The sequence below is a fragment of the Pyrus communis genome, chromosome 11 (assembly GCF_041283825.1).
Source record: "Pyrus communis isolate YQ-2024b chromosome 11, ASM4128382v1, whole genome shotgun sequence".
Lineage (NCBI taxonomy): Eukaryota > Viridiplantae > Streptophyta > Magnoliopsida > Rosales > Rosaceae > Pyrus > Pyrus communis.
This window is the reverse complement of record NC_142575.1, coordinates 3244509-3253290: the sequence shown is the minus strand read 5'-3', so window position 1 is coordinate 3253290 and position 8782 is coordinate 3244509. Positions and strand designations below refer to the sequence as shown.

At 36.5% G+C, this 8782-nt stretch overlaps 3 protein-coding genes across 3 annotated transcripts in view; all 3 read right to left on the bottom strand.

The window, feature by feature from the left end:
• The window catches only part of LOC137743669 (putative disease resistance protein RGA4), a 57583-nt gene that overhangs the window by 18560 nt on the left and 30241 nt on the right, over window positions 1-8782 (bottom strand). The gene's annotated exons all lie outside the window — the stretch shown is intronic.
• Window positions 176-1071, bottom strand: LOC148692684 (putative disease resistance protein RGA1). The gene is made up of 2 exons (XM_088679635.1): window positions 755-1071; window positions 176-667 (listed from the first exon to the last, which is right to left on the bottom strand). The coding sequence occupies exons 1-2, from the start codon at window positions 927-929 to the stop codon at window positions 414-416; spliced, it is 429 nt and encodes a 142-aa protein (XP_088535761.1). The 5' UTR covers window positions 930-1071; the 3' UTR covers window positions 176-413.
• Window positions 3632-7813, bottom strand: LOC137742413 (26S proteasome regulatory subunit 6B homolog). The gene is made up of 6 exons (XM_068482273.2): window positions 7118-7813; window positions 5901-6131; window positions 5528-5686; window positions 5173-5325; window positions 4637-4720; window positions 3632-4121 (listed from the first exon to the last, which is right to left on the bottom strand). The coding sequence occupies exons 1-6, from the start codon at window positions 7616-7618 to the stop codon at window positions 3987-3989; spliced, it is 1263 nt and encodes a 420-aa protein (XP_068338374.1). The 5' UTR covers window positions 7619-7813; the 3' UTR covers window positions 3632-3986.

The window sequence follows — 8782 nt, the reverse complement described above, 5'->3', positions numbered from 1 at the left end:
GCACTCTATATACACAGTTAATCTTACTCTTTGATAAATTGCTTTAAACTTTCTCATTCTTTCTAAAAGCACCCTCGTCCTCTCTGATGTGAAATTCATGTGCTGCCTTACGGTTTACGCAACTCTATTTCTTATTGTATCAATCAAAGCCCGTTGTTAGGCCCATAGAACAAAATTTGGGGAGATAACATTTTCAAGCCCATTCACTTTTAACCCAGTCTCCAAACCTGTATCAAAAACGACTTATATGGAACATGTTCACCATCACTATAACGTTTCAGTCTAATAATACAATATAATGTGTAAGTTTTCTTGGGCATGACGTTGCATTATTAAACAGAAATACCACATGGCAGTGAATCTGTTATATATAAGTAGCTCCTTTGTGCAAGCAACAATATTTGGGGTGAGAATTAGGGGTAAGTGGAAGTGGATGCTTTCCTCTCGAGATCCACCAAGGATGCATTGATCTTCTGAATTTTATGCGCCATTTGAAGACGAAATGCAAGTGGATTGGTGAGTGAAAAGAAGTTCAGAACCTTTCTCTTCATATGGTTTTGGATTTCGACTTTACGCCGATCAACTTCGTACTTGAATTCATCCAAGACATCCTCAGCATCTTCAGCTACGCCTTTGAGTTCCTTCACCCATTTCTCTATTGCCGGAGCTGTTAGAGAATGAAAACAAGTTAACATACCTTGTCATTGTAGCATGTGTGCGAGAGATTATAAGAGAATTCAAAAATATATACTACCTTGTGGTTTGTGGGCAGCATCATTCAACAAAAGTTCAATGTCGTTAAATGACCCTTGAAGCTTTCGAAGTTCAGCTTTGAAACCCCATGCAAGACTGAGTTCTTTCTCAGCAAGTGAAAGCACCTTTTTCAGTATTCCCTCCGCAGCAAAAGTAAGCACAGCTTCAGCTGCCATTCCTACAATTCCCCTACTCCACTCAGCTCAGCTAATCACAGTGTTTATCTTCTCTCTTCAATACAAATTACAATTACAATTCAAGAGCAATGGAAAATGATATGATAGACAACAGATGCCGGTAGGTTTAACTTTGTATAACGTGAAAAAGTGGTGCATCGTCCAAATAATTGATGATGGATAATAATTGAACGAGATATTATTCCTATCAGAAACAAATAATTGAGGATAGAATTACTTTAGACGTGGCTCCTCCTTGTTCCCTTGTTCGGTTGTGCGAAAAATTTAACGTCAAAAACATGGTGCTCTATGTAATAATTGAAACGATTTTTCATTGTAATCGAAATATAAGAGCGTATATTATGCGTTATTATATAAATAATAGAATATATATATTAAAAAATTAAATTTTTTATTATTTATATAATAATACATAGTTTACCATTTGTATTCCAGAAAAATTCCTCCAATAATTGAGGGGTATATTCGTATCAGACAAAATTACTTTTTATAAAGTAATTATCTCCTTCCGTTGCTTTGAGTGCTCAAAAGTACTTTTAACACTTTGAGTGCTGGAATCGATACGTGTCTGGTTCATTTGTTCTTTTCAAATTTTATCTTTGACTAAATTGTTTTTTTCTTTAACTTTTTTTTCTTGTTGTCTTTACAGTAAGTAGTGCCTTATCTTTTCGTTATCGACGTAAAGCTGCGTTTTTTTATATTAAATAATCATGAAAAAGGGATTGTGCTTTCATAAGAAAACAACAGTACGTAGTCTATGCATATAGTTAATAATAATATCAATCAATAATTCTAAATTTAATCCCCAGTACTCCTTTTTCTATCTATACCTCTATTTTTTTTTTTAAATTAATAAAAAATATTTAAAAGCTTTGAGTTTTAATAATAAGAAAAAAATAAATAATAAAGTAAATAGTATCATAATTAATTTGTAAAAATATGATTTTTTATTAATTAAACAGTACTGTAAAATTTTCGTTAAAATTTTATTTTTTAAACTTAAATTCTCATCCTTTCTTTCTCTGCGAGGACAGTTGGATCGCACAACACTTTTTTTCTTGTTCAAATCAATAATGGAGGGGTAGTTTCCTGTGATAAAAAGTCATTGAGGACAAACTTACTTTAGAGGTGGCTCCACCTCGTTCAACGACTCGATTGTGTTTTATTAGTAAACAGTTTTTAGTAAACATACTAGTTTATATTCTAATTCTGCTGAATTAGTAAACAGTTTTATAAAATTTTATTCTGATTCCAGAACATTGAAGTAAACAGCTTCAATAGAAATCCGATTCTGACTTCTCCTCATTCTAACTTCCCTTCAATTCAATCTCTCATATTTTCATTACCGTTACATAAATGCGCTATAAATTTAATCTCTAGTACTCTATTTTCTATCTATACCCCCTTTTTTTAAATTTAAATTCTCACCCTTTCTTTCTCTGTAGGACAGTTGGATCGCACAACACTTTTTTTCTTGTTCAAATCAAAAATGGAGGGGTAGTTTCCTGTAATAAAAAGTCATTGAGGACAAACTTACTTTAGAGGTGGCTCCACCTCGTTCAGTGACTCGATTGTGTTGGATTAGTAAACAGCTTTTAGTAAACATATTAGTTTATATTTCAATTATGTTGAATTAGTAAACAGTTTTATAGAATTCTATTCCGATTCCAGAATATTTAAGTAAACAGCTTCAACAATAATCCGATTCTGACTTCTCCTCATTCTAACTCCTCTTCAATTCAATTCGTCATATTTTCATTACCGTTACATAAATGCGCTATAAATTTAATCCCTAGTACTCCTTTTTCTATCTATACCCCCATTTTTTAAATTTAAATTCTCACCCTTTCTTTCTCTGTAGGACGGTTGGATCGCACAACACTTTTTTTCTTGTTCAAATCAATAATGGAGGGGTAGTTTCCTGTAATAACAAGTCATTGAGGACAAACTTACTTTAAAGGTGGCTGCACCTCGTTCAGTGACTGATTGTGTTGGATTAGTAAACAGTTTTTAGTAAACATAATAAATACAAGTTGGTAAGCCACGTAACATAATAAAAGTATAGTGGTATGCATTTTTTAGCCTTTTTTTGTTATCAGTTTGGATTCTGATCACTAAAAAACTTCTCGTCTTGATTCAGTTCGCCTTCATTTTCAGCAGTTTCTACATCCTTGCTTCATAAATTGGCAATTGTGAATTTAAAAAAGAAAAATATATATATATATATATTTATATATTTGTGAAGAGTAATCGTGCTGGCAATGGTAAAATAGGTGAAGTTGACAAAGACAATTTACTATTCAAAATAAATGATAACTGTCATTGGGCTGCCCTTGCCCGATGGGTGTAAATGCTTTTAATGTAGATAATATCCTATGTGTCCAACGAAAAAAACTTACACATGCTACTACATTATTAAATGAGATACCACGTGTGTGAGAACCCCATTTCATTCCATGTAAGTTTGCTCTCCTATAATTAAAGGTAAATTTAAAACCATACTGTAATACCTTGGCTTAAGGCTTGAAGACTAAAAATGTCTGGTTAACACATCCCCACTGTCATTGAGTTGAGAGAAACTTTCCTGTAATTAAGAAGTCAATAAATCGAGCACTACCATGCGGACTAGTAATAAACACATCGCAATGCTTAATTGGGTAGGGATAATACCACAACATCTGTGCCGAAAATATGAATAGCAAAAGTGCTGCAAACTGTGCCATCTCTACAAACAGTAAGAATGGAACGTAAATTTCAGTATACATTGTTACAGTTTTCCCTAAACAATTCTCCAACTAAAAATCACCCACATTATCCGAAAGACAGAAAATAAAACAATTCCATGGCTCGATATCATACATCATCACCGCAATAATTCGGAATGTCGTAAAAGGCATCCCTACTTTGAGCTGCAATTGTTCAAAGGAACCAATACCTCCCGATGCGGCTTGCGTGGTGAGTGACCAAATTAAACATAACAGAACATTTTTTAATCAACCAGAGCAACAGAACTACTATATGAGCTTCCAGCACCGATCATTTGTAGAATTCAAAGTCAGTGTCGGGCTTCTTCACGTTGGTTTGGTAACCCTTCTCAAAGTCCTTCGGGAGTATGACATACCGGTTCTTCCGGACTGCATGCATTCCTGCTTCTTGACATATAGCAGAAATCTGTACAAACCGAACCATTTACAACAGTTACTAAAGACTCAATTTTTATAAGGAAAGACTAAAGATCTGAGACCACCATAAAGCATCAATATCTTTACGCTCGGACACAGAATATTGCAGGGGAAGTCAAATAAGAGAACTCATATTCAAATTTATACCCATTCGTATTGAGGTCTTTGTTATCAACCATTAGAAGGTTAAATCCAACCCCATTTGACGATGGTAAAGTCTCCAAAGCTAGCAACATATACAGATCCGTCCCATATAAAACATGTATATTCTTAAGAATCTTAACACCATAATTCTTCTAAACAACTATCTGTCTAACACCTTGACTGTTAAAAAGAGCATGTATATTTCTATCGCCATAATTGTTGTAACCAAGAGCTTTAAGCAAATATTAGTATTTCAAGATAATAGCACAATCCCAACAGCATAACAGTAACAGGGTTTAACGTTGGTAGAAGAATTAAAACTATAAGCATATTCTCTCCCAAAAGAAATTAATGTCTCACCTCAGCAGCACTGATTTTGTCTGGCCGAGAGACATAATCTTCCAAGTCTACCTCATCACTCAAGTTCATTTTAGCAGTGCAAACCTGCAGGACAAGCGGGTACATTAACATTATATTGTTTGCAACAGCTTGCGAAAAATCCACATGAGTAAGACACCACAATTGCAGGAGAAAATATAGAAGAAAACAAGAGTAAGACATCACGATTGCAAGAGAAAATATAGACGGAAAGGTATATAGAAATCTGATGCCAAGTTTCATAACTATGGTAAGACGTAAGGTTGACACAGGATTAAATGGGATAATCTCATGTAGACATTGGGTGCAGGTGTGTTTTGAGCTGCCCAACTCCTGTTCAGTCCAAAATTAAGATATAAAGGGAAGTAACTGGTCAACTGATATGGATGCCACAGCACGGACATCGCAGAAGCTACAAATCTTATGCTAATGAGAAAAAGGAATACCTCACAGCTTACAAACAACATTCTACGAGTAATAATTCTTTCGTTGAAAGATACTTAAACATGTTATTTTACCTGGAAAACAAGTCTTTTCTGCCTCCTATCGGGCAAAGGAAACTCAATCTTTCGATCAAGCCTTCCAGGACGTAGAAGTGCAGGATCCAAGGTGTCTGCTCGGTTAGTAGCCATAATAACCTTAACATTCACTGTCTGGTCAAACCCATCCATCTGCAAAAGATATCAAGCCCAAATCAACTTTGAGAAGAGAAGGCAGAATAAAGAATGTTTCAGGGTTAAACTTTCGTTTGTCATTTGTTCAAATATTTTCTCCAACCCCATAGCAATGCGTTGAACATCCAAGTTCTGGTTGATTTAAAGTTTTAGTTCGTTCGGATTACTTGTTCTTTCAAATCAAAACCTCCTGACCTACCTGATTAAGGAGCTCCATGAGGATTCGCTGAACTTCTCTGTCAGCTCCAGTTTGAGCATCAAACCTTGCAGTAGCAATAGCATCCACCTCATCAATAAAGATGATGGCAGGAGCATTCTCCTTGGCAAGACGGAAAACATCACGAACCATGCGAGGACCCTTGACAAATAAATAAATAAATAAGTGCTCACAATGTTTCTCATTTAGTAAATAAACATAAATCCACAAATAGTGAGGTAACAAGAGAATATCATAGTGCCCTCACAACACTTGACCACAATATTTGCTATTCCAACAATCAAAAGGATATGTGGAACGTAAGAAACAAGATAACACACAAAAACTAGATAAGTGATCTTATATAAAAGCTTACCTCTCCCAAATACTTCTGAACAAATTCTGAACCAACAACTCTGATGAAGGCAGCAGTAGTATGATTAGCAACAGCCTTTGCTAACATGGTTTTACCAGTTCCAGGTGGACCATAGAGTAATACACCACGTGGGGGATCTATTCCAATCTGTTTGTATAACTCGTGATGAGTAAGTGGCAGTTCTACTGCTTCCCGAATTTCTTGCTTCTGAATGTCACATCCTCCAATATCCTGATACACCATAAAAATAAAAAGGACAAGGGATTATCATTATTATATTATGATAATGCCAACATGTCTATGGAGTATTTAGCTAAGAGGAAGGAAGATGCAAACACATAGCAAATTGCTTTTATTACATGGAAACAACTTAGATTGGTTAAGTTCGGTTCTTAAAAAAGGGAACTGAACTGAAACATAGTACTAGTCTACTACTTAATCATATTAAGTTATGAATTTCATTAAATTTTTTTTCAATATTCTTTTAAACAAGGGCTCTTCAATCTCTTATATTAAAGTTGTACTTAGTAAAATTCCAATATCGATTCCATTATTGGATGCTTAATGGTGAATTTAAGAAAATATTAGTAACAGGCACTGTACTCAACAATTTGACATTTTAAAACAAGAGTTAATTCTCATAACAAACTAAAACAACACTCCGGCAATGTACCAACCAGTTCTTTCAAGTAAGGTATAAATTAGAGAAAGATTAATGAGTTTCCTAGTTTAAACAACAATCACCGAATAATAAAAGGCAGTCCATCTCTTGCTTGAAAAGACTCTATCAAGCCTAAAGCTTGACAATGTTATGCATAGACAAATGATTAGTTTCCAATCTTAGACTCATAGAACTTGAACAACGGTTAAACTTTTGGGCTCCACTCAAATCCTCCTAACATAAAGACACTTGAGCATAGAGAATCAACTCTCGACGCAGTCAAATGACACCGATATATGGTTAGTTTTTCAACTCTCAGACGCAGTCAGATGACACCAATATAGGGTGAGGTTTTCAGAACAGCTAACTTTATAGCCACAGTTCTCCTCAAAAGTGGCACCTGAATATCGTTAAATTCCACAAACCCAAAACCCTTGTAGTAATCTATTAAACCAATTAAGCATTTAATGCAAAAAATTCATAGAAGATAGTAAAAAACATGAAAAAACCCTAAATTCAGTCATAACACTAATCACATCGATTGGGCATAACTTACAGAGTACGTGACGTCGGGCTTCTCAGACTGGCTGAGGAGGGAAATACTCGAGTCGGCCTCCGGAGGCAGAACATCGACGAGGGCATTGGAGTGGCGGTGCAAGGCGACGGAAGCGGAAGGCTTTAGGAGCTCCCGATTGATGGTGCTGAGAATCCTAACGTAGTAATTGGACCCAGTGGTGGAGCCCACGATCCCGTTATTCTGATCGACCATCTCCATGAACTGCCCGATGACGAGCGGCACCGATTGGATCCTCTTGACCTCCTCCTGGGCGCGGAGGAGCTCGCGCTTCAAATTCTTCAGCTCATCCTTGACGTACTCCTCCTGGATGTCGATGAACTCGAGCTGCCTCTGGTAGGTCTTGAGGCGGCTGTAGAGATCATCCTCGTCGGAGGCCTGGCTCTGCTCGGTGTAGCCCTGGAGGTCGGATCTTATGGAGGGGATCGATGCCGGTGGCTCCGGCAAGGGCTTAGGATCCAACACCATGTCTGACCGTGCCATTGTTGCGCTCTGGGAGGGTTTAGGTTTGGTGCTTCGATTCTTCTGGTTCGCTATGGAGAGGAGAAGCAACGAGAGAGAGAGACGAGAGAGAGGAGAGACGGGAGAGATAGAGTGTGCCTAACGAAAACACAGCTCCGACTCTGAATTCTTTCTATAGCATAGGTGATAGTGTAGAGGACGACGTCGTTTAACTGTGTTGAAGAACGCCGTTAGCTTGGGCTCTTAAACGAGCCCAAACAGGTTTTGGATTACCCAATAACCTGGCCCAAAATGGCTAAAACCACCTATGATCATCTCATTTTTTAGTGAAAGTATTTTTAAATTCGAGAAGCATTTTATTAAAACGCTTTTAATTATTTTAAATGTATCTAAACATAACCTATGTTTTACTATTAGCATTAAGGTGGTCTTCGATTAGGCCTAAATTCACAATGGAAAATGATTAACAAGGTGGGGGGTTAGTGGTGATCACATTTTTTAGGTTGTTCAGAATCTTGGGAAGTGCCCGTGCACATCGCCATTCCTAGTTGTAGAACCTCTATCCAAAGATTCACCCTCCATGTAACACTTTGCTCGAAAAGCAGCCAGATGAGCATAACAGGAGAAAACTTGATGTTAGAATTTGTTGTAATGTTAGACTTTTGTTTCATATCTTTCATTTTGATCGTTAAATGATGATGCACGTATGAAAAACGGACACATACTCTCACTGTTTTCCTTTTTCTTTTTCTTTTTTAACAATAGGATGGGGAGAGAGTTTTGAAACCATGAGTAGTGAGTGTTTTTACAAGGGCTCAACCACTGAGGCAATACACTATGCCAAGTACCCTATACTCGTTGATTTTAAAACAGGGCCAACTCTGACCCAAGGCGAGCCAATGACCGCCCCAAGCATCAAAAAATGGAGGGCACACAAAATATTTGGTATTCATTCATAATATAATTATACTAAAGAAGTGGCACTAGTTGCACTGATTTTCGTTAACACCCTTGAATAAGGCGTCTTGGGTTCAAATTGTACAATCTATGTTTTTTTTTCCTAATTTACAATTTCCAGTTTGGTTATAAGTTTTATACAAAAAGACTTAAAAGAGCTCAAATTGAGGACAATCATCTATCAACTTGTAAACTGAATTTTTTGGGTGCCCTTCTCCCATTACAAAG

What these genes read in the sequence shown, in the direction of transcription:
- LOC137742413 (XM_068482273.2), bottom strand. Translation starts at nt 7,618, where the DNA reads ATGGCACGGTCAGACATGGTGTTGGATCCTAAGCCCTTGCCGGAGCCA. An exon ending in TCATGGAGCTCCTTAATCAG is followed by an intron (nt 5,326 to 5,527) that starts GTAGGTCAGGAG and finishes TATCTTTTGCAG; the next exon opens with ATGGATGGGTTTGACCAGAC. An exon ending in ACAAAATCAGTGCTGCTGAG is followed by an intron (nt 4,122 to 4,636) that starts GTGAGACATTAA and finishes CGGTTTGTACAG; the next exon opens with ATTTCTGCTATATGTCAAGA.
- LOC148692684 (XM_088679635.1), bottom strand. Translation starts at nt 929, where the DNA reads ATGGCAGCTGAAGCTGTGCTTACTTTTGCTGCGGAGGGAATACTGAAA. An exon ending in TGCTGCCCACAAACCACAAG is followed by an intron (nt 668 to 754) that starts GTAGTATATATT and finishes ATTCTCTAACAG; the next exon opens with CTCCGGCAATAGAGAAATGG.